At 43.1% G+C, this 26204-nt stretch overlaps 1 protein-coding gene across 2 annotated transcripts in view; it reads right to left on the reverse strand.

Moving 5' to 3' along the window:
* The window catches only part of DERA (deoxyribose-phosphate aldolase), an 87772-nt gene that overhangs the window by 21312 nt on the left and 40256 nt on the right, over nt 1–26204 (reverse strand). For both annotated transcript variants that reach the window (XM_030542140.1, XM_030542147.1), the window contains one exon: nt 19701–19829. In XM_030542140.1, the coding sequence (XP_030398000.1) occupies nt 19701–19829 (129 nt within the window). The remainder of the gene's footprint in view (nt 1–19700; nt 19830–26204) is intronic.

Consider the following 26204-nt stretch of genomic DNA (forward strand, 5'->3'; position numbering starts at 1 on the left):
AGGAATGCGACCTTCCATGACAGGTGGGAAAGGGAGCAGGAACCCAGCGGCGAAAAAGGGTGGGCCAGTAAGCCTAGAGAGGACCAAATTAAGATCCCACTGCGGGACAGGGGTCCGTACCTGTGGGACAAGCCTCTCAAGCCCTCTCAAGAATCTGACTGTCATGTCATGGGAAAACAGTCTGTCCTTGGATCGGTGGCTGAAAAGCAGAGATGGCCGCAAGATGCACTCTAATGGAAAAGTGTGCCAGGCCCTGGTTACTCAGATGAAGCAGGTAGTCTAAGATAGACTGTATGGAAGAGTGTGAGGGAGAGCAGGTCTGCTCCTCTGGATTCAGCCACGCAGCATCCACAATGAGAGGTGGAGGGACATGAGGTTGGAGTGCAGGAGCCAAGTGTGGGCCTGTGCCTGCAGGTCTGGTCGGTTGGGCAGGGGCCAGGGAGGGGCCACTGTCAGGTTCATGAGTGTGCCAAACCAGTGCTAGCAAGGCCACATCGAGGTGATCATGATAACCTGTGCCCTGCCTCTCTTGATCTTTGCAAGGACCTGCTGATGAAAAGAATCGGAGGGAACGCGTACATCAGGTTTCCTGACCACAACAGGAGGAAGGCAGCAGAAAGGGAGTCCTTGCCCAGACCTTGCCACAAACAAAACCGGTGGCATTTCATGTTTAACCTGGTGGTGAACAGGTCCACTTGGGGGGTTCCTTATCTATGGAAGATCATTCAGGCTACCTCTGGGTGGAGCAACCACTCGTGATGAGAGGAGAAGGCCTTCTGTGGTGAACCGCTAGCATGTTCTTGACACCAGGGATTTGACAAGCTTCCAGATGGATTTCGTGGCTGATGCAGAAGTCCCACAGATGGGGATAGCTCAGTGGTTTGAGCATTGGCCTGCTAAACCCAGGGTTGTGAGTTCAATCCTTGAGGGGGCCACTTAGGGATCTGTGGCAAAATCAGTACTTGGTCCTGCTAGTGAAGGCGGGGGCTGGACTCAATGACCCTTTGGGGTCCCTTCCAGCTCATGGAGATGGCCGAGGCCATGGTGCGAGCTGCAGAGTCTGTTGTCTCTAAGGCTTCTTGGAGGCCACTCTCGCTGCAGCAGTGGCCTCGTCAAGGATCACCTGGAATTCCTTCTTGGATCCTTTGGATAGTGAGACCTCGAACTTAGCCATAGCTTACCACATATTGTAGTTATAGCAGCCAAGGAGGGCTTGATGGTTGGCCATTCTCAACTGAAGGCTGGTAGACTAATAAATTTTTCACCCAAACAGATCGAGTCTCTTTGAGTCTTTATTCTTAGGCATAGCCTCAGGTTGACCCTCCCTCTCCCTCTGGTTAACGGCCTGAACTATGAGGGAGTTTGGGGCTGGGTGACTATAGAGATACTCATGGCCTTTAGCTGGCACAAAATATTTGCACTCAGCTCTTTTTGAGAGGGGTGGCAGGGATGAAGGGGTTTGCCATAGGGCATTAATTATTTTCAGTACCCCCTCGTGTAGGGGTAAAGCCACTCTAATGGGTGCTGTGGACCAAAGGAGGTTGAACAGGGAGTCAGATGGCTCCTCTAGCTCCTCTGCCTAAAGTACCAGGTTGGAGGCGACCCTCTTCAAAAGCTCCTGGTGAGGCTTGGCATCATCTTGTGGAACTGGCTGTGGGGGACCTATAATTGCTTCATCTGGTGATTATGAGGATGAATCCAGCACCGAGGGATCCATCACATCCCCTGACAGTCCATCTGGCTGCTTCCCTAGGTCCTCATGAGCCTGGGGGGTCTTTCCCTGTGGGGCGTCCACTTCTGGAGGAGGGCGGGATGCTGCAGCTGATGGCCTTTCTGATGCTCCCACCACTAATCGGGCAGCCTGGGAAGGCTGGGTGAAGCTCCATAGATTCTAGGGGTACCACGCTGCTGGCTATTGGCTCAGAGGCCTGGGTCAGCTGCAGTACTGAAGAAGTCAACGGTACCTCTGGTGCTGGGGCCTGTCCTGCTACCAGGGACTCCTGATCAGCACCGGAGTTGTAAGCAGAACAGACATTGCGGACTGACCTCACCGTAGTGCCGGCCACTGTTCCTCAACGCTGACCTGTCCAATCAGGACTAGCCCCTCCCGTGGGACCCCAGGGATCTTTGATGGATCTGCATCGGTAGACCAGCTATCTACGCCTCAATCTGCTTGACCTGTACCGGGATCTAGAGTGGAACTGGGAGTCGAAGCGGGCCAGGCGTCAATAGAATTTCCCTGCAGGGCCTCAGGCATCGATGGGACTTCAAGTTGATGGAGGCCCTCATCACTGTCCGGGCTGGCAGGCATAGTACAGGAGGGGCTTGACCGCTTGACATGATCTGGGGCCCAACTCCCAGATGGAGATGTCGAGCCACCCAGAACAGGTCTTGGCTCTCCTCCAGCCCTTTCCTTTTCCTTATGGGAAGTGGGAGATCTTCTCTTCGCGGACCCCTTGGGTTTCCTGGCCGAGGCAGGCTGGCTTGAAGACAGCGGCGGCGGGGCGCTCCGTACCAACACTGCGGTGCTCAGGGCTGAGTCAGACCTGCTCCGGTGCTGGGGTCAGCGCCGACTCCATCAGGAGTGCCCTGAAACGGATGTCTCTCTGCTTTTTTGTTCTGGGTTTGAACGACTTATAGATGTGACACCTTAAACAGCTAACGTGTGGGTCACTGATGGGCATGGGCCGCTTACAACAATAGCATGGTTTAAAGCCTGGGGATTAGGGCATGCCACATCCCCAGGCTGAGTCCTGTCTGGGACCAACGAAGAAGAACTAATACTAAGGATAATTACGAAACTATATACAACTATTTTACAAAGAAACATTTGTGAGGCACATTGAACTAAGCGAAAGCCAGTTGAAGCAGCAGAAGTTCCAGAACCGTCACTGGCGGCAAGAAGGAACTGAGGGTGTGTGGAGCTGGTGGCACTCCTTATACCATGCCATGAGGGCACCACTATAGAGAGTGCCAGAGCCGGTACCCTACAGATACTGCTAAGGGAAGAACTTCTGGCACCGGTACATGTGGCGAGCACACACACCTAATATGAAATGGACATGAGCAAGCACTTGAAGAACTATGTTTTACCACAGAAGAATGTGTGGAGAGAAATGCATCTCCACTCCTCAAACAGATCTTCTCTGAGGAGCATTTGGCCTTCATTCCTTACTTAGGCAAAATGCCCAGTTCATCATGTGCTTTTAAGTGGAGTAATATTTTGTCATCAAGAAAATTCTCTCCCCCTCCCCATTTATTTGGTACCTTTCATTCAAAATGCTCTACAAACTTTATAAACATTCATTAATTAATCTGACAAAAGGTCTGGTAAAAGGTATTACATCCATATTACAGATGGCTAAGCAATAGCCCAAGGAGGTGGAGTGACTTGTCTAATGTCAATAGCAGGCTGGCAGTCAGGAGTCCAAATCCTCGGTCTTCTGTTCTGTCTCTGAGTATACTACCTCCTTTACTTGTTCTCCCTCCCTGACTCGTTTGTCTGTCTGTCCATCTGTCCCCTCAGAGCTCTTTGGGGAAAGCACAGTCCTGCTTGTAGGGCTGGAAATCACCTTGCATATCATGGCCGCTACCAAATGAAACTGTAATAATTCATAAATAGTAGGCCAGATTATCTGGTTTAAACTGGCATGGCTGCTTTGATTTAGGGGAGCTAAGAATTTGCCCCAGTGTGTTTGTATATGTGCAAATAAGCCGCACTGCTAATTATGATCATTTGCAATTTCTTGTCAATTTTGTTTTCTAATTACCACTTTCTACATATGCAAACACTAAGAATCAGCAAGTGTCATCATTTGAGAAGTAGGGAGTGCCCCAGCACACACCCTGATCTCCCCTCCAATACTGCTATAGAAGCCAGCTAGTACACTTTTTGGTAAGCAGAAGACCTAAAAATAGGCAATAAAAGTGTGGTGCTGTATAAATATTTGGGTTTGCAGCTTATTGAAGTGTAAACTAATGAAATTCTAGTATTCTCACTTTATTTCTATAGTGCTCATACTCTCCCTTGCAAGGGCTTTCTATTTTTTTCAGTGCCTCTGTTTGTTTCTGGTAGTACTTCAGCTCTCTACTTAACCACATTCTCTTCTGTTCCTCTTTTGACTTTACTGGAAGAATTTTTATAAGATCCCCTACTGTTTCTTAACTACTTTCCACTCCTTCACTTTTGATTCCCCATACATAAATTATTGAATTCCAGCTAGATTTTTAAAATCTCATTTTGCATTCCTTCAAGGTCTGCTTTATCCACATCCAATATTTTTTTGTGTCACCATCCTTTTTACGGACTGTCATCAGCAATTCAAATCTGAGGATGATGTGATTGGATCTTTAGAGCTTTTCAACTTCAAACTTACCTCTCATGCCTACATTATTTCCAAAGATTAGTTGTAGAATAACTCTAAGCTTGTTGGCAATTACACCATTTCAGGGAGCAGTCCTGTACTGCCTTATTGAACCTGCATCGTCCTTCATTTTTCTATTACTGCTTTTTCACTCAGAATCAGAATAATTGAAGTCCCTTTTATTGCTATACCAGCCCTTTTCAGAGAGAGAGAGAGAGAGAGTCCTATTTCTGCACGAACATTTCCTGCTCTACCTTATCATCCAAAAACATTTTTATTCCATAATCTAATTTAAATGTTTATTCAAAACCCTCCTCTCTGTCCTGCACTGTGATACACTCTTCCATACAGCAGATCTCCAGTGCACAGAATCTGTACTCATTCTTTACACTGAACTTCTGGTGATGACAGCTGAAGTTCTGAATGTGCAGAACAAATGCAGACTATGCAGGATGCAAGACATCTGCGCTGCAGAATGGAGAGAGTTATACAACGATAATGTGGTTTCTTTCTGTTGATTATGGGCCTGATTCTCCTCTCATGAAGGACCAGATTGTGACCTACTGTACACACCCATGCAGGGAAGGAAGGAGGTGTAAAGTGTCTCCTTGCTCCCTTGCTCTATCAATGTATCATGTGTCATCACATGACTGACGGAGCAGTCTGAGAGGCTGCTACATCCTCTTCAACAACGAGTTGGAAGAAGCAGGGATTGAGTCAAACATTAACTCCATTCCTCCCCTGTCCCAACACGCCAGCCAGTGTAGTGGAACTGCTGTGGAGGGAAAGCAATTCATACCTGCTATAGGACACTCACACAGATTACTTCCCTCTGGAAGGATGAAAGGAATTAGGCACCAGATCGTGCCTCAGGCTAACAGTCTGGACCTGTGTGCTCTTGAAGCTATTATGCACTACCCCTTACTCAGGACTCCTGGTAAAAACACAAGCTACCCTTTACCACTGTGTAAAGCAGAAGTAAATTAGTGAACTCAATGATATTGCAACTCTGTAATAAAAAGTGAAGAATAGGGCTCAACATTGTTACATCTCTTGCCACACCTCCTGGTTTGGTTTGCTTCTTGCTTTCAGTTTCATAATTAACTAGATCTCTGCTGTTTTAGTTACAAATCACAATATTCCTTAAATAAAATATGCTTTGAACTCTCAGTGACATCTCAACCTTTGCACAGAGCACAGAATTTAAAGTCAGGAACTCCTGAGTTCTAATCCCAGCTCCTGATTTGCTCTTCCAGTTGGGTTCTCCTTATGTAAAAAAATAAAAAAGAGACTCCTTTTACACTTCAGTGGGGAGTGGTTAAGGTTACTCTGCCAATGTGTGTAGAGTGCTTTGAAGATGTACATAGTTATCCTAAGTGATATGTATTATTATTTATTCAGAAGTCTTGTTTCCTACACTTTCTTACACTGCAGACAGTATGCCTAGTTTTTCACTCAGATTTTGCTCGCTGGCTCGCCTCCCTTGTTCATTTCTCACAAAACATTTGCTTGGAAGAATTTTTCTCCTTTGGAGCAGGATAGTCCACATGTCACAGCAGGAACATATTCCCAGCACCCAGACATCTACCCAGGGGAGGCTCCAGGCCCCAGCACGCCAAGCACATGCTTGGGGCGGGAAGCTGCAGGGGGCACTCTGCTGGTGTCACGAGGGTGGCAAGCAGGCTGCCTTCGGTGGCGTGCCTGCGGAGGGCCAGCTGGTCCCGCGGCTTCAGCAGACCTCCCGCTGGTGCGTGCCTGCAGAGGGTCCGCTGGTCCTGCAGCTTCGGAGGACCTCCTGCAGGTACACCTGCGGGAGGTCTGCCGAAGCCACAGGACCAGCGGACCCTCCGCTGGCACACCGCCAAAGGCAGCCTGCCTGCCGTGCTTGGGGTGGCAAAATGCCTAGAGCCGCCCCTGCATCTACCAGTATGTTTACTGCCCTTCATAGAATGGGACATGGTGCTTAAAATGCCAATAATTGCCAGCTCCTTTCTGCCCATGCTCCCAGTATTCACAGCATAAATGGAGCTGCACCAGCATTAGGAACAGAAGAAACTTTGTGGGGAAGGAAGTGAGACAAGACTATTTTCTAGTGCCCATCCTCTAAACACCTTGGATTGTCCTTTCTCTTCTTTTAAGCTATTGGCCTGTCTTATCCCCTCTTCATCCAACAGTGGGTGCCTGCGCAAGGTGGTGTACTGACCCTTTAAGAATCGGGCCAGTACTATCATGTCCTAGCACAGGAAACAGTATCATTGAGGGAGAGGAACTTGTCTAGGGTTTGTGAAGAAGCCCAACCTATTGCCTGCGGCTTCAGGGCCCTAGGCTGGGAGTTCCATGAACAGGGCAGGCTAGAACTCTCCCCTTCCCTCACTAGTCAGGGACAAGTCTGGTTTATTGTAAGAAAGCCAATCGCTTTCTGAGATCCAGAACAGCAAGTTTGCTGGGAAATGTCTTTCCTAACAGTCCTAGTTTCTGGCAAGGCCTGCTGGGAAATTTGGAGGGGTATATAAACAGCACCATTCTGGTCAAAGAGCCAGACTGTGCTAGTGGGCTTTCCTCAAAGCAGTGGGTAAGAAAGACCATTTGCTTCAATTTTGGTTTGGTTGTAAAAGTTTAATTGTTTTTTGTAATGAGCTGTGGCAGATACTTCTGAAGGGTGACTAGGAAACTGGGAATTTTTTTCTTTTCCTGTTTGAGCAGACTGAAATAAAGTCTTGATCAAGGAAATGTTTTCTGTTTACAAATTCCATCTGCTTTTTTTCTTTTGTCTGGCCTGCCAGTGTAGCCCCTTCACACAGTAGTTTTCCTTACTCTTTTATATTTTTTGCAGTTGTTACAATACATAGAGATCACAGGTGTTAGCTTGTTCAGACATTTGCCTCATCCTCTTTCTAAACTCAATTATTCTAGGATTGTATTTCCAAATGTATTTGACTAAATCCATTATGCTTTGATATGCAATCATTTAATTTCCTTATGCATATTTAGTCATTTCAAAGAGCACATTTGTTAAGGAGTATGGTTTACACCTTCATGACCTTTCTGGAGGTAGCTGCATACTTGTGTGAACACCTCTTATATTCTAATAAACCCAAACATCTATAACAGCCTCATAATCTCTTTCCCCACACTTCCCAGGGGTGAGACAGAAGAGGGTCTAAGTGATATCAGACCAGCTTTCATGTGGGCAAAAGAATGACACACATAGAAAACTAGCTCCTAAAATGGGTACATTTATGTATCAGTTCCCCTATCTCAATCCTCCATCAGCATCCCTTTCTTGCTCCATACAAGTCTTCAGGTGCTAATGAGATATTTTTGAAAATTGGACAATACGGCTAAAACCCATTTTCCAAAACCAAACAAACTTTCTGCATGCAATGTGCCCTTACTTAATTCATACAGAAAAGGTTTTCCACATGTTTTCTGAAGCTACAGCTGCCTTCCTCATTCTTGTACAACTGGCTTGCCAATTCTTTGGTGTCTTTGTCAAAAACACACAGGCCTTCTTGTCATAAGCAAAGCTATGTACACAGGCTAAGAGAGAAGCAACGATACATATAAAAACAAATTTCAAGCGGAGAAAAACTTGGCATAGCGCCTACTGACTTGGAGAAAATGTGCTCTTACTTGGCCCCTTTAGTCTTGGTACTCCCAATAGGTTAAAAGGAATGAATATCTGCTGTAGGACTGGGCATGACTTGCATAGTGAGTAAGGCCACCAGCACAGGAACGCCACTGATTGGTTCAATCTCTTCAGTGTATGGCAACCAGGTGTAATCAGTGTCCCTTAAGAAGCTGATCTTCCTTAGCCCACCTCTAAAGGCATGTTTTCACTAGCAACATTAAAGCTTTAACGTGGCTGTGTAGTCATGGCACCAGCTCTCCTAGCGCTGTAAAAATACCACCCCCATAAGGGGAGTAGCTCCCAGCGCTGCTGCACTGTCTACGGTGCCACTTTACAATGCTGAAACTTGCAGTGCTCAGGGGGGTGTTCTTTCACATCCCTGAGTGAGACAGTTACAGTGCTATAAAGTGCTAGTGTAGACAAGGCCTAAGTGTATGTCTACACTGCAGTTAAAAACCTGTGACTGGCCTGTGTCAGCTGACTTGGGCTCGAACTTAGGGACTGTTTAATTATAGTGTAGATGTTTGGGCTCAGACTGAAGCCCAGGCATTAGGATCCTGCAAGGTGGGTAGGTCCCAGAGCTCAGGCTAAACAGCTACAAGCCTGAAAAGCTACAGTACAATTAAACAGCCCCTTAGCATGAGCCTAAGTCAACTGGCATGGGCCAGGCATGATTGTCTAATAGCACCATAGACATAACCTAAGACTTCAAAGACCTCAAGAACCGACAGCATGGCAGATAAACAGCCAGTGATGTAAGAGTCATGATTCATATTGAATTGCAGTTTGCTTCCTTTAAAATAATGTACTTCCTCAGCCACCTATGTGCACTCACTCCCAGGTGCCACTACTTTTCCCCCTAACACTGCAAGAGTTGCATGTTTCAGCTAACTAATTATCCTTAGAGGGATGTCAAGATCTTCGTAGCTGTTTAGCACAGGATTAAATAAAGAAAGGTGTATAATATTAAATATTCCAGAAGAATTAATACAGTCAATCAAATCTCAAAGACTTCACCTGGGCTTTCCAAAAGAGCTTAAAGGAGGCAGGTGTCCAACTCCCACTGAATTTCAATGGAATTTATGCACATATTTTCCACTCCTTTGAAAATCACAGCCTTCAGCTAGGCACACGTTTTGCCAGCTCAGATGAATGGTACATGTAGTCTAGTATCCTGCTTCTGGCTGCTGTCAACATCTTATTTTCAGAGGACAATGAAATGCTTAAATAATGTGGCTACAATGCAATGTGCAATGCTGAACATTCAGAATGTGAGTGGGCTGGGGATAACGTAATGGGAATGTTAGAAATTGAATATGAAGGAGCACCTCCTTTAAAAAAAAAATCTGTGACTAGTGTTGACATGTGCCTCATGTTCTCTAAATAGTAATGTAATCCAACAATATGACTGCATGCAATAAAGTCATATGGGCTGATCCACTAACTTCTTTTTTGGGTTTGTTGAACAGCTGAGCTCCAAGCACTCGCTCCCCAACCTTCTCTAGGCCTAATCCTAAAACCGTTAGGCCAATGGGAGTCTTTCCATTCATTTCAATGGGTATTGGATCAGGTGAAGAGTGCTTGCTAAATATGTTGCCTAGCAAAGTCTAAAGAACAGGTAGGAATCCTAGGCTGAAGATGGACTTTTGTCCTCTGCCATAAGGAAACAGAATTGAGATGTGAAATAACATAGGACCTGTCTACCTGGGGACATAGGGATACCTCACCACTGCAATTAAGACCATACTTCATTATAATCTTGAGAGGACAGAAAGGTGATAGGGCCTTCTCGGTTCCAGGAACTCTCACCCTCTGAATATTTACTGAAGTGCATCCCTGGCCTGCTGCACAAATTCCTGTTGTTTAAGGGACAAAGAGTTTGTTACCATTGGGAGGAGGGTTAGTTTGCTGACCTGGATTTAAAATAATGACACAGAAAAAGTTCTTTTGATGTAATTCTGGGATTAATTTGGGATTGCTGTAGTGCCTACAGGCCTTTTGAAATTTGCAAGACTTAAGGAATTAATATTAGCACTGCAGCAGCCAGTTGTTTCTCCAATTATTTTTAGATATCACTGGCAACATAAAATCTAATGTAATCCATTATTTCCTGATTTTCGAAGGTGCTGGGCACCCATAGTTCCTACTAAAGTCAAACTGCCATGAGTGTACAATACCTCTGAAAATCTGATAGTATTCATACAGAAATGCTTAGACAAAATAAACCCTTGACAAATTATCCCGGGAGTCAGCCAGAAGACTTCTCTTACTTACCACCAGTGTTCAAGGTGCACACAAGGTTTGGAGCAACAGATGAGAGAAGATCAAAGATCCTAGACGTTAGACATAGCATTTTTCAGGAGTGAAATTAAGACACAGAGAGGAGTTGCAGTTAGCATTGAGCTGAATGGAGGAAATTTCATCTCTTTTAGGGGCAAATCCCACGCACTCCCCAATGGCTACTGATGGCCCTCTTGTAGCGGAACCAGTTCTAGTATGCAAATGGAATGTAGCAGCACTTGGAGTGGCTATGCAGAGTAAGTGGTACAGAGGCTTCTCCAGCCATGAGGCTGTAAGGGCAACAGAACTTCTCTGCTGCCAGTGATTGCTCAAGGGCAGAAGGATTCCTCCCACTCCGGCCCTGGAGGAAATTGGCAGTGTACAACCTGACTGCTCAGACTGTTTGCTAGTCCCAGATTTAGATCTCGAGGGCCTGTCTGTTTCAGATTAGCTGTCGGTAAATTCAAGATGGCAGCACTGAATTGGCCTATGTTCAGAAGGGTTCCTTCACCAGACAAGGTTGAGTAATTTATTTTAGATTAAAGCTTATTCTACAGAAACTTCTGGCTAAGATCCCACCAACTTGTCCCAGGAAACTCCCTATGTGCCTTGGCAACTGGATTACTTAGATTGTAACCACTTTGGGGAGGGATGATCTTTTTGTTCTGTGTTTGTAAAGTACCTAGCACAATGCAGTTCTGGTCCATGACTGGGGCTGGAAGGTACTATTCAAATACTACTACTAATAGTAATAGTTAAACCACAGAAAGGCATATCTGTCCATCTGAATTTCTGGTGTCCTTACTCTTTACACTCTTGGGGCCCGTCCCAATCTAGGAATCAGATTCAGCATCACTGTAACTTTTTTTAAAGTTAACAGGATTGACAGCATGCTTCTTGCTAGTATAATTGTAGCTGTTTCCATGAGTCATCTAATGAGAGTGAGGATTTCAAAAATAAACAAAAATCAAAGCCCACAGCTGTAATGCTTTTTAAATTATCTGATTCTTCTGTGGTGAAAACCATATTATGGTAGCAAGAATTAAGCACATTGAAATCAATGGGAGTGGCTGGATCTGCAGCTATTTTGCAAGTCACAGAAGGTGACTTCTAAGCATGCCTAAATATGGATTTGAGCCTAACGAGGCACTCAATTTTGAAAACCTGAGCCTAAGTTCACAATTTTGGCTTGGTGTAATACTATCAGCTTCAGGCAGTAACAGATATTTAACAGCAAAATAATCAGATCACAACAACAGTACAAATGTTCACTTTTTAAAAAAAAATCCTCATCTTTGTTAGGCATGATAGCAAAAAGTATGCTGTCAAGCCTACTTTTCTCAGGATCATGCAATGACAACTTTTCTTTCTTCTTTCTTTTTTTCTTTTTTTTGCATCCATGCATGCAAAATAATAGTTTCTAGCATGGTCCAAGCAAGACATAGTGTCAAATTTATCCTTCAGGCAATTACCTAGTTCAATGGGTCTGCTTGATGATCAGCACATATGAAAATCAGATCATGTATTCAGGATCTGAAATAAAGATTTAGGAGCTGAAAATTAGGCCCAGCTTTTACAAAAGAAATCATAGTATTGGTTGCAAAGAAGTTAGGTGCCTGAAAATAGAGATTTAGGAACCTAACTTTAGGTGCACAGGCTCAGATTCTCCAAGGTATTTAGATGCCTAACTCCTATTGATTTCAATGGGAGATAGGCATCTAAACACCTGTGAAAATCTGGGCAACAGCACCTTATTTTTCAGAGGTGCTAAGCACCTGCAGCTCACACGGACTTCAACCGGAGTTTTGGGTTCTCTGTCTATGTGAAAGTCAAGCCCCCATGTTTCCAAATTTGACCCAGACCCCTTGGATACAGCTCTCCAATCAGTTCAGATTCCCACACCCACTCTCAAACAGAAAGCAAGAGATCAAAATAAAGAAGCTACTATACATATTCACAAGGATAAGTACTTACAAAATGAATCATGATGCAAGGAAAATCATTAACAATAGAGCCACCTGCTGTACTGCAAAAAAACTACACAGTAAAAAAAGAAGGGGGGGCGGGAGATAATGTATAGAATAAACCAAAATAATTTGCAGTTTTCAACTATTATATATTACAAAAGAGGTGAAAATGATCAGCAGATCAAATTAAACTACAGTGTAATTGTTATATGGCTCACCACTTGTCACAATGATTTTGATGTATGGATATAAACCATATTTACAAGAATAGTTCTCATCGTTGTACTATGTGAATATCTCAAAAACACTAAGGAACTGAGCCTCTCAACACCCATTAGGTAGAAAAGTATCATCTCTATATTACATAGACAGAAACTGAGGCAAAGAGAGAGGTTAACTTGTACAGGGTCACAGAAGAAAGCTGTGGCAGAGCCAAAAATTTTTATTAGAGTAGTATTTGTTCAATGTCGATAATGTGCTTGGCAATTTATCCTACATAAAAATAAAGATATTCTCTGTCTCTGAGAGCTAACCGTAATAAAGATGGGCACAAGCAAGACAGGATACTCCAGAGATGGGGATAACTTAGGTGATTCTTATTTAAACTTCCCTCCATCTAATTCAATTATTGAAGTCTCTTCTTAACGAACATTGTGAAAAAGTGGGTTTCTAGAAGGGGTTTTGAGAATAGAACCCTTGTCCGCTAACTCCTAGTTCTGAGTCTTAATTATGAAACCACCTTATGTCCCTAAAACAGGGGTCAGCAACCTTTTGGAAGTGGCGTGCCAAGTTCACTGTAATTTAAGGTTCTGCGTGCCAGTAATATATTTTAACGTTTGTAGGTCTCTCTCTACATCTATATTATATAAAATATTGTTGTATTTAAAGTAAATAAGGTTTAAAAAAAAATTTAAGAAGCTTCATTTAAAATAAAATTAAAATGCCGATCTTATCAATTTAGTGTGATCCTTGCCTGGGGTCCAGCCACCAGCCTCACTCAGCCCACTGCCGGTCTGGGGTCCAGCCACCAGCCCTGCTCAGCCCACTGCCGGTCTGGGGTTCCATTCACTCAGTCGGCAGCAGGCTGAGTGGGCTGGTGTCGGGCTGAGCGGGGCTGGCGTGGGGCTGAGTGGCTCAGTCCGCTGCAAGTCTGGGTTGCTGGCAGCACTCAGTCTCCTGCCGGTCTGAGGTTCTGGCTGCTGGCCTCTTGCCAGTCAGGGTTCCAGCTGCCAGCCCTGCTCAGTCTCCTGCCGGCCTGGGTGAGCAGAACCCCAGGCTGGTAGTGGGCTGACAGGGGCCGGAGGCTGGGATCCCAGCTGGCAGGAACTGGCAGACGGAACCCCAGACCGTCAGCAGGCTAAGCGGCTCAGTCTGCTGCCAGCCAGGGTCTCAGCCACCAGCCTCCCTCAGCCTGCTACCAGCCTGGGGTTCTGCTCACCAAGGCCGGCAGGAGGCTAAGAGGGGCCAGCAGCCGGAACCCCAGACCGGCAGCAGGCTGAGTGCTGCCGGCACCCCAGACTGGCAGCAGACTGAGCCACTCAGCCCACCACCGGCCCCGCTCAGCCCACTGCCAGCTGAGTGAATGGAACCCCAGGCCAGCAGCAGCCTGAGCAGCTCAGCCCGCTGCCACTCTGAGCTTCCAGCCGCCGGCTCCTGCCAGCCAGGGTCTCAGCCGCTGGCCTGCTCAGCCTGCTGCAAGTCTGGGGTTCCCTGGGGGTCCGCAGGCCAGCTGTGGGTGCTGAGTGGGGCCAGTGGCTGGGACCTCAGCTGGCAGTGGGGCAGCAGCCAGAACCCCAGAATGGTGGTGGGCCAAGCTGCTCGGCCTGCTGCTGCATGCCATCAAGAATCGGCTCGCATGCCACCTTTGGCAAGCGTGCCGTAGGTTGCCGACCCCTGCACTAAAAGCTTGTGTAGACTAAAGGAATTTGCACCAGTCTAATATACAATCATTGCACTGGTACAAAACAGTGCTTGAACTGTTGTCATGCACCTACTCTGGGGGGGGGGAGTTGCACTGTCAAAGCTATACCAGTGCAAAACAAACAAACAGTAGAAGGAAGCTCTAAATCACTTCCAAAAAAAAATGACTTCCTATTTATGCTGAGGTGTTTGTCTCCCACTTACTTTGCAGCTTTCAGCTGAGGCCTAAGGATCAGATTAAAAGTAATTTTCTTTGATGTTTTCAACAAGGAGGAAATATTTTGCAATTTTGGAGTGCCTCTTAGCTGCAGATAGAGAACATTGCTGTTTCTCGGTGTCCCAATTATAACCTGACTAACTATTTTACCACTAAAATACCTAGTTAATGTGTGCTGTTATTACACATTGGAGATTTTGCATGTAGAGTATCAACATATGTAATTTGGGAAGCTAACTGTTTCATGGAGCTGTTATTCTCTACATGACAATGGATGTGAAGATGGAAATGAGGGTTTTCCAACTCAATTTTTCTAGGTAATTTTCACTATATTTAAAATATTAAAGTGACAGAATCCAAGTTGGTTATCTATCGGTAGACATTTTGGAATTGCTTGGACCAGGGCTGGCCTTATCATGAGGCGAACTAAGGCGGCCGTCTCAGGTGCCAGACTGTGGGGGGGGGCCACTAGGACCCAGACTGTAGAAAATTGTGTCTGCTGCTGGCGCATATGTATTCTCTCTGCTCTAGATGCACAGAGATGGTGGAGTGCTGTGCTGGAGGAAGGAGGGCATAAGAGACATAACACACAGGCAGGAGAAAAGGTGAGAGGGAATAACAGAAAGCAGCAGGAGCTGCAGAGAGAGAGAGAGGGAGAGGAGCCTCTTATGTACCTCTCTAACACCAGCTTCTCAGGAAGCTTCCTGTTTTCTGCTGCTTCCCTGAACCCACTTGAGGAGAACAGGCAGTCAACTTAAGTAGGAGCCAGTTAGTCCCTTAAGACGCTGATATCTTCCCTCAGGCCTTGCTACTAGCCTGCTTATTTGTCCCCTTCAACTGAGTGTTGAGAGCCACTATAGCTGGCACAGAACAGCAGACATGAGTGAAAGAAGAAAATGCCCCTCTGGGGCAGCATTCAGAAAAAGAAAGAAAGCAAAGGAAGCTTTTCCAGCTAAGCAGGAAGGAGCTCTCCTGAGTTACACAGACACAAATGTTCACAGTCAGCCTTCCGGCCCCAGTGAGGATGTGAGTGGTGAGGAGATGCCTGAGTCAGAGTGCAGGTGACCTGGCAGCTACTGCAGCATCCATATCTCCATCTCAAATGAATGTAACCATGCACATTCCTGAAGAAAAGTGTAGATCAGAGAAGAGTGTGGTGGAGGCACAAGAAACAGCTGCTGCTGAGTTTAGTTCCTGGAGTCTAAATGATCCAGGACTGTGGACCCACTTGAGCAGTAGCCTGAGGGACTTCCTTTTACTGCATGGGCAACAGCAAGTGAAAAACTTTATATTCCCCAAAGACAATGAAAATAGACGTTTCCATCCAACATATTACTGGTGTGAAAGCCTCAGTGGTGAAAAGTGGACAGCCCATGGCTTATGTACTCAAAAACCCAGAATGCTGCATACTGTTTTTGTTGTAAACTCTTCCAGTCTAATGTTCCAGCCACACTGACTTCTACAGGAACAAAGGACTGGAAAAATCTGGCATGCCATGAGAAGGCAGCAAATCACCAGAGAGCATTCCATAGGTGGAAAGAGCTTGAGATAAGACTACGGTTAAAGGCAATCATAGATGATCAGCATCAAGAGAAGATTGCATCAGAGTTTCTTTACTGGCAAAATGTTCTGAAAAGGCTCATTGCCATTGTGAGAATGCCTGCTACCCAAAACCTAGCACTGCGTGGCACTTCAGATCCGATGTATGTGCCAAACAATGGAAACTTCCTTAAAATTGTGGAGCTGATGGCTGAGCATCTAAGAAGAGTCACCACCCAAGAAATGTACACACACCACTACCTTGGAAAAACAATTCAAAATGAGATCATACAGTTACTGGCAACAAAAGTCAAACAGAAGATTTTGACATATCTGAAGTCAGCAAGATATTACTCTGTTATTCTGGACTGCACACCTGACATCAGCCATATGGAACAAATGACTTTAATGGTGCATTTTGTAACAACAACAGAACCTAGTGAAAATGTCCCTGCAATGGTTGACTGTAAGAGAGCATTTTCTAGAATTTATTGACATTGATGATACTACAGGAGCTGGTATGACAAATGTGCTTCTTAAAAAGCTGGAAGATATGGGAATTGCGATAGCTGACATGGTAAGGCAGGGCTACAATAATAGTGCCAACATCAGAGGAAAGAACAGGACTGCAGACACAGATCCGAGAGTTAAACCCTGGAGCTTTTTTTGTCCCATGCAGTTCTCAATCATTGAACTTGGTGGTCAGTGATGCAGCCTCAGTTTCTAGTGAGGCTACTGAATTTTTTAATGTAATTCAAAGCATCTATGTATTTTTTGCTGCATCAACTCATCAATGGCAAATTTTGATGCAACATCTGGGAATATCCTCTCTGAAACCACTGAGTGCCACACAATGGGAAAGTCCAGTGGAGGCGATAAAACCTATCAAACACCAAACTAGGAAGATAGATGATGCCATAGTTGCTATTATGGAGGATAATGCTATGACAGGAACTGTTTGTGGGAAACAGCTGAAGAGGGAAATGGAATCACCAGAAACATATATAATTTCAAATTTCTCTGTGGCTTAGTGTTGTGGCACGACATACTGTTTGAAATAAATGTTGTAAGCAAGAGACTCCAAGGTGTTGACCTTGATATATCTGGAGCAATGGAACAACTGGACAAAGCAAAGTCGTACCTATAGTCTTATCGTTCAGATGAAAGATTTCAAAATGTTCTGAAGAGTGCTCAGAAGTTAGTAGAGGAACTTCACACTGAAGATATTTTCCCACCCATTCAAGAATACAAGCGCCACCGAAGATGACATTTTGATTATGAGGCACGGGATAATCCCATAAGAGACCCTAAACAACAATTCAAAGTTGAATTCTTTAACCAGGTGCTATATTGTGCAATACAGTTAGCTGAAGAACATTTCATGAAGCTCAAGGAACACAGCAGTATATTTGGAATGTTGTATGATATTCCAAAACTCCTCACTATACCTGAAGACGACCTATACCAGCAATGTAGGGCACTAGAGACAGTGTTGACATATGATGATACGCGCGATATTGATGCGAGTGATTTAGGTGATGAACTGAAAGCCCTTTCAAGATACATTTCAGCAGGATCAACTCCAAAGGCTGTTCTGGAATATATGTGTACAAATAAGATGATTACCCTCTTTCCAAATGCTTTTGTTGCTCTGCACATACTTCTAACACTTCCTGTAATGGTTGCCAGTGGAGGACACAGCTTCTCCAAGCCGAAATTAATAAAAATACATCTATGCTCCACAATGACACAGGAGAGGCTGGTCAGCCTTGCAACTATCTCAACAGAGCATGAGCTGGCCGAGACTGTGGACCTTCAGCAGGAAGCAGTTCAAATCTTTGCAACCAAGAAGGCACGGAAAACACCACTTTGATTATTCAGACAGATAAAAATGCCAGTGTTTACTATGCAGACAAGAAAAGTTACATTTGCTGTTCAGGCGTTTGAAAGTTAAGTGTTACTTATATTTTTTGAACAAGACATTTTAAGTTGTTAGTTCTCCTCTATTGGGGTAGGTAGCAGAGCAGGACCATGAGAGGAGTAGAACAGGAAGAAGGCAGAATTGAGACTTTTCAAGGTTTTGGCCCAAGCAAGGGGGCTCATTTGAGCTCCCCACCTCAGGTGCCAAAATGTTGTGGGCTGGCCCTGGTTTAGACAAGGATTCACCCTCCCTCCCCACAAAATTGTATGCATCCCTGTTCAGATGCACTGGGGATGGGATGCTTTAGCAGACACCATTTACTCCCTGAAAATGCAGAGGGCCTTGACATTTTGAAGCTATCTGCACACAAATACTAATGAATGTTATCTGTAATGCCTATAACAGCCACAGTATAACAGTCTTATTTATAAAATAAATCAAAGCAATGCTTTACTATCAGTGTATAAAAGAATTCTCTAAAAGAATGATCAAATGAACAAAATCCATTAAGCACTTACTGGATATGTTTTCAGTTTTCATTGATCTGACTGTATTCTAGTACTGAGCAGTACTTTTCCACTGCAAATTTCTATTATACATTCTTACAAGGGCTTGTCCAGTCAGGATGTTAATGCACAACAAGTCAAGGTGTGAATATATAGCATGCCAGCTTGCCACACAATAACATCCCATATGCACACTGCTACAGTACACTAAAGTTCCATTGTCAGAGTGCATTATGGAACTTTTAGTTCACTGTAGCAGTGCCCACGCAGGACGTTACTGCATGGCAAGTCAGTGCACTGTAGATTCGCACAATGGCTTGCCACGCACTAACATCCTGAGTAGATATGCCCTGACATCGGGTGATAGTCATACTTGTGCAGAGGCCCAGCCCAAGGCATATACACCACTTAAACCCTGAGAACATCAGACTTCAGGTCTCAAAGGTGAATTTCATCCTCAACACACAGATCTAAATTTGCACTTATAGGGATAGACAGGGCTCATCAACATGAGCTTACAGGAGCAGCCCAACAATATTGGGGCAATATGGCCTAGTGGATAGAACACAGGACTGGGATTAAGAGTCTCTGGTTCTAGTTCCATCTCTACAACTGACCTACTGGGTAACCTTATGTAAGTCACTTTACCTCTCTTTGCCTCAGTTTCCCATCTGGAAACTGGATATGCTAATCCGGACCTCCTCTGTAAAGTACTTTGAGATCTAATGAGAAGTGCTATTTAAGAACATATAAGGTGGTAGAATTATTATATGGGACTTACTCGTGTAAGTGGTCATTGGTATGAGTAAGGGTTACACAATGTAGCCCAAGGTAAATGGAAATAGTTCTCCCATATGTACTATTTCGCGAATTAATAATGTTTACAAATCAGATTTTTTTGTCCATATTACAACTGGTCCAAATGTTTTGAATTCTGAAATTTTGATGAAAAGCTTTGTTGACATTCTGAATTTAGATGAAACTTACTACTTTATTGTAAGTTCTTCAGAGGAAGAAGTGTCTCTTACTTTGAGTTTGTACCTTGAGTAGTAGAATGGGGCCCAGCTTTAGAAGCTGCTATAAATACAAATAAATAAAAATATAGGAAAATTTTTTACTAAACTTTTGCAAATTATTCTTCCCATTTTATGACCAGCTCCAGTAAATATCATAGTTTTATACAAAACAAGTGACATATCTTACTACCTGTGATATTAATAGTTACTAACTGGGGTGTTAGATCACAGTTTTGTTTATTCTAAGTATTTAACATCCAACTGTCAAGCCCCTAATTTAAAACTAAAGATTTTCGTGACTGCATTATCTACAGAATGTTTAAAAATGCACATTTTTACCTGCCATCATTGCTACCATGCTGGCTTTGTAGACATTGGTAAGTGATCCCAGCTCTCCTGTTGCCAAGATTGTTTTCATGTGAGCATCTCCACAGGCCTGACGAAACTGACGGATCTCTTCATAGAGGCCTACAGGAAAGTCATTTTAAAACTATAAAAGCTGGTCAAGAAACATTCTGAAGTATGGTGTTTATTTCCACTTCTGAGTGAATGCAAACAGGTCTAAGAACTAGTTATAAAGCAAAATGTTAAAGATTCAGTGAATCACATTGCTGTGTAGGTAGTTAGCACTGCTACACAGTTTCAAATTCATTTTAATAGCTGTTAACTTCATTTCATCCAAAACCAAGAAAATATTCAAATATGTTTGGCATATGAGAACAAGTTAGCAATATAAACAGGACAAAGACTTAAAAATCTCGCTGGCTAGCCCTAAATATACCAATAAAACATTATCAATACTTCTAAAGTCTCTCCTGTTTGCTTGTTAATAGCTTTCCTGTACATTCATTGTGTCATTTTTCTCCTTCTCACTCCAACCTTCTGATGCTCTCGGCCTTGTCGTCAACTTTCTGGAATGTCTTCTACTTTCTGGAATGTGTTTTGCAGCCTGTCCCACTCCGTCTCATCTTCCACTCCTCTTCTACCCCACCACTTCTAATTCTGCCCTTAGATGACATACATAGTTCCCAGTGGAGTTGCATACACGCATCCAAGGGCAGAATTTGGCCCTTATCCTTATCCATAATTCATAAGATGAGTTGGTTAGAATTCAGGAAGGAGCTCTTGTGTGAACCCGTAGCTATTAAACAAACAAACCAAAAAAACTCTGCATTTGAATCTGAAACGATTGTCACAGCCACAGGAATGCCACGCACCCAAGTGCCCTTCCCTTACAACTTGACAGACTCTTATTTCAGTATGGACTAGAATAAATTTGAAAACATTAAGAGACTTCTAATTGACATTGTTTTAAAAAATGATTAAACCCCTTTGACCTGATCAGATAATGAGGGGTGAGTGCGGAAACACTGGGAAATCCACCATATTTTGGTGGAGACTGAAGTATTCTAAAATAACAAAGGATGGAAAATAGCCACTAGATAAATCCAAACATGAATATTAATACACAGTCATGCTTTTCTAGTAAAATATAACTACAGAAAAAGGCAGATACCCCAACATTAGCGACCTGGGGAAATCAAGTATGGGAAGCCCTTTCAGTGGAAACAATGACAGACAGCTTTAAATCAGAATCAAGTAGTTTCTATAATATAGAGTTGCCATTTTTGAAATTTTAACAAAATAAAGATACGGATAAAAGGATGATCAACCAAACTGGGTAACAAATTCAGATTACGAGTAAGATTTGTTAATATATGAATGGAAATCAATGTATATTAATACACCTCTACCCTGATATAACATGACTCGATATAACACGAATTTGGATATAACGTGGTAAAGCAGTGCTCCGGGGAGGTGAGGCTGTGCACTCTGGTGGATCACAGCAAGTTCAATATAACGCGATTTCACCTATAATGCAGTAAGATTTTTTGGCTCCCGAGGACAGCATTATATTGAGGTATAATGATAAAATAAAGTTAAAATATATTTAAATACATCTTTGCTGTGCAATGGATGATGATAACTGTGGACACTACAGAGCAAAGGCCTGTTTAGTGATAAACTAGCAATCCTCTCTCCACCCCCAAGAGACTCTTCAAACCATTCAGTGGACTTATCAAACTGCTTCTCTGCTGGTCCTCCACTCCACCTGCTGTGCTTCTGCATTCTATTGATGTCAGGATGTAGCTGCTGTGTTTGATAGCACTGCAATGTTCCGCTGCGACATACTATGCATATTAGCAGACAACTGGCTAATGCACTTAGTGAGTCCCTTTATAGACAGCTGGCTTACCTCACATCTCACTATATACCCAAAGCGTGAATTAATCAGTGCTACCATACAGTCAAACATGTATTATTGATACTCCAGAAGCCTCCTAGATCAAATCAACACTCAGAAAGGAAACACAAAGAACCTGTGTTATTTGCTTGAGTAGAGGATTTGATAAGTGATAATATGACTGGCTGATGCTCATGTTAGATCATAATACAGTCTCTTTTTGTGGAGTGACTATTTCCTGAAGCCTTTAGAAAACCAAGAAAAGCAGCTTTCATGTTCTACTAGTTTTAGTAGCAATAAGCAAAGATTCAAGTTTTCTCTAGTTCTAAGACATACTGCCAAAAATTTCAAAATAAATTAATAGAATGTAAATTTAGGTTGGATGCCATGAAAGAAAATTATCTTGTTCTCTGAAGGTAGTGCTGTAGTTATAGTATTATTTCCCCCCTCCATCCCCCGCGGTTGATATGTGCTTCTATATGAAATTAAGTATCAGAGGGGTAGCTGTGTTAGTCTGGATCTGTAAAATCAGCAGAGAGTCCTGTGGCACCTTATAGACTAACAGATGTATCGGAGCATGAGCTTTCGTGGGTGAATACCCACTTCGTCGGATGCATGTAGTCTATAAGGTGCCACAGGACTCTTTGTTGCTATATAAAATTAGTGCAGGAATGAGTTAACTGCCTCACTAGACAATGGCATGTGTGGCACCCAACGAAGAGGAGTAACTGAGGCTGATCAGCCGTCAGTATCTTTTCTGCCACATTCTTCAAGGTAATGGTGAAAATGCAAATGTACTTTTTCCCCCTGACTCTAGCAGTGGGGACACAATAACATGTCTGTAATAATTACCATATATTCAGAGAACAATTGTTATAGATAATATCTTGTTTTTATATGGTGCCTTTGATCCTAAAATATCCCAACACACTTTTCAGCTTTACAGCATCTGTGGGGAAGGTACACTACTGGCACAAGTCATATTGCAATATAGTAAAGAGAAAGGAAGTTTTGATCACAGATGTTGAGACAAACCCCTAACTCTATAAAAAAGGCTTCAGTATTCACACAGAGCAGACGGGAAGCCATTTTAGGGTTGCATCCAAATTATTTGCACAAGCTTCATGATACTCATGTTGCATGCTTCCTAAGGAAACCAGGCTGAGTAGATTATACCAGACTTGAACTCATGATTTCCTGGTGTCTGGGCTTTGTACGTGGTAGGGTTTGCTGCCAAAAATGTGTGTCTATTGTTCAGCTGCATCAGTCCCATCACTGGGAAAGTGCAGACAGGATGCCAGCAGCCCCTGATATTTTAACCACTATGTTGTTCAGATTTCCTGAAGAGGGCTAGGTGACAAAGTGGTTAAAATGCCAGTGACTGACTCATGCCTTGTCTACACTAGCGCTCCTTTTGCTACAACTGGTGGCACTGAACCAGTTGGTAGTAATGGTGGAAAACTTCTTTTATGTAAAAAAATGACTAGTGTAGAAACAGCCTTCTTGTTTCAGATGTGAAACTTAGACCATTACGCTACTCCACTATCATTGGAAAGGCTGTGAGAGAGCCAACTTCTGGCTGTTGTAAAAACAAAAAAAAAACCAGCCAATCAACCCTCAACACTCCAGGGAAAACTGTTAATAGTAGCATCTTGATACACAGAGCAATATCTGTATTAAAAGTTGTCACTTCAACTCAGCAAAGACTTAAAGGGCAGAAAGAGAATCATGTCCTGTCTTCTAGCCTTTAGATTTGGGCAAGATCCTCAGCTGATGTATAAATCAGCATAGCTCCATTGACTGTTGTAAATTGGTACCACTAAAGTCAACAGAATCAACAGAACTGTGTCAGTTTACACCAGATGAGGAGCTGACTGAGGTACAGTCTGTACTGATGGGGATGCAGAGTGGCATGAGGCAACAGCAGCTTTGTTAAAAGACTGACCCCTCAGTGACTCAGCTCAATCTTAACATTCTCCATGGCCTGCCAAAGAATTTTAGTGGATTTGTAGCCCTCTATTATCTTAAAGTTGCCCAAATCTGTTTTAAGGAATTTCTCCATTTCTAGTTTGACGTTCACTCGCTCTTTTGTTGGTTGGTTGATTTTTTAATCTTCCTTTCCTTTCTCCTCTTATAGTTCTCTCCCCTCCATTTCCATTCCTCACCCATCTTCTTGCAATGAGAATCAGAAACAAGGTCCCCCACCAAAACCAGGCAAGTTTTGGAAGGTGAGCAGGCAGTGAAGTGATTTTGTGGATGTCACTCTCCAAATACAGGTCTGTCAATAGCCCCGTTAACAATGCAACTTCCTGTTACCAAAGTCCAGTGGGCCAATGGAGATGGAGACAAATGTTGAAGTGGCCTATTGAAAAGGTGACAGATCCTTCAATTCCTTAGTGGCATCTGAGAAGGAAGCCTTACTGGAACCAACACTGGGGAGGGATTTGGTATGCAGTTCCCCTATGGAGTTCGGCCTTCAGAAAGACATTGGTGCTTCAACTATAATAGAGCAGCTGATGGTGGGCTCATAATTACCTAGAAGGGATTGGTGGAGATTGAGCAGCATGATCATGGCATCTCAGCAGGCTTTGTGACCATAGTGCACAATCCCACACACCTATTGATGTCAATAGAGAGATTCCCATTAACTTCAATGGGCCATGAATCAAGCTCTTATTTTTTGACACATGGCCTATGCTGTTGTATAGTGTTCCATTTCCATTTCTGCAGCCTATTGCTCTCCCAAACAAAAATGTCATTTGCCTTTCATTCATGATATGTCAGTGGAAAAATCAGATTGTTAAGTACACAATACTTTCTGAAAAGTACTACTGTACAAAATCTGCTCTTTAACAATTTTTTTTAACATGCACCATTAGAAAGCAGGTTAAGAAGTTGTTAAAAAGCAGATTCAGACTATTATATTTTAAGTACAATAAATATATTCAACAATATGTAAGAATAGCTTTAAAGTAACTCTCAGTATAATTGGATGTTCACTAAAATACTTAATATAACATTGTCCAGGAACTTTTTAAACAAAGTCACAAAAAAATTAGAAAATGCAGTTTTCATCTATCAAGATGACTCTAATTATCCCACAGTCTAGGGGGGAAAAAAGCTGAAAAAATACATAGAAAGAGAAAGATCTAGTTTGCAAAAAAAAAAAAAAAAAACTTAATATAAACCATACATATTTTTGTCAAGAACACCTGAAGTTTTGAAGAATCACAGCATGAGAAAACAACCATAAAAATACACTGGGGCTACAAGTATATGCAAAGGTTCTGTCATTATTATAAAGCACATGAGCAAAGCAGTTGTGGTTCATGAAGTCACTGGAACAAAGATGTATTTATTGCCCTCGCCACCACTTTTCAATTTTATATAACACATGGTTCCTGCCTGGAAAGACTTGCTTAGCCCTTTCTCTGGCTTCCTCAAATAAACTGTAGAATGCAAAAAGATTTATCATTTCTAGACATTAGATATAGCCAGAGTTTGGGCTATAATATAAATCATATATATATCTCTAGAATGTTAATCCTATATACTGAACATCAGCCTTGCAACAAAATTTCCCCTCATGCACTAAAGTTGTTTTCCTTGATGGGCGAGTTAAATATCAGGGTTTTTATTCTCCCTGTTAACGTCATCCTCAATGTTGTACGGGTGGGTAAATAAATTTTGTTCCTTGGATAGTTCTATTTTCACGACAAATATGATAGGTTACAGTACACACAGATGTACATTCCTACATAAACTCTCAGATATCTATCAGTGATAAACTCAGTGACCCCTTGTGGAAATAAATCACAACTATTTATTTAAAAAACAAAACAAAACAAAAAACCTGCTTTCTTCAAGTTTGCCACAACACTTTCTGTGGATAAAAGAAATTAACAAAATGAAGAAAAGTCAAAATATGTTTATTTGTTTATTTTTAATCTACTCCACCCACCCTGTCACATCTGAGTGCTCCTCCCCAGTTACTTCTGTTCCTACATAACTGTCTGGGCCACACTGTGCTGACTACCGGGGAGGAGGGGAGGGTTTAGAAATGGATGTAGGCATAGAGAGGAAGGGTTACCTCCCACCCCCCTGACTTAAGGGGTTAACGAGGTACAAAGCCTGCCACAGTTCCTCTATTATTTCTTCTTTGACATCTCTTTTCATAATCATGTACATTATACTTTAAATTCTATTTTCTGTTGATTACATGGGGTAACTCAATGACCCCTGTTCTAAGAAGTTTGTGTCTAAAGCCTGCCCATGCTGTGACTTCTAAAGCACGGTAACTGCAGGCATGTTCAGAAACAGCTATTCAGCACTGTTCTGCACATTAAGCAGAACAATTCTTGACAACTTTTTCAGGCACCAATTGTCGCTACTCTAGGGCAGATTGCTGTTCTCTTGTGGATAGGGCTCTCTTGCAGCCAACTGGGTTAGCTGGAACTGTGCTCAAGACTAGTCCTCATTCCCGTTCCTAGATATGCAGTGATAATATGTTTTGTAACTCTGATTGTGAACAAAAGTACAGCTATGAGAAAGTGATAGAGCTGGATGGAATATCTGAACTGTATGAGAACAGTGTA

This window comes from Gopherus evgoodei, chromosome 1 (assembly GCF_007399415.2).
Source record: "Gopherus evgoodei ecotype Sinaloan lineage chromosome 1, rGopEvg1_v1.p, whole genome shotgun sequence".
Taxonomy (NCBI): domain Eukaryota; kingdom Metazoa; phylum Chordata; order Testudines; family Testudinidae; genus Gopherus; species Gopherus evgoodei.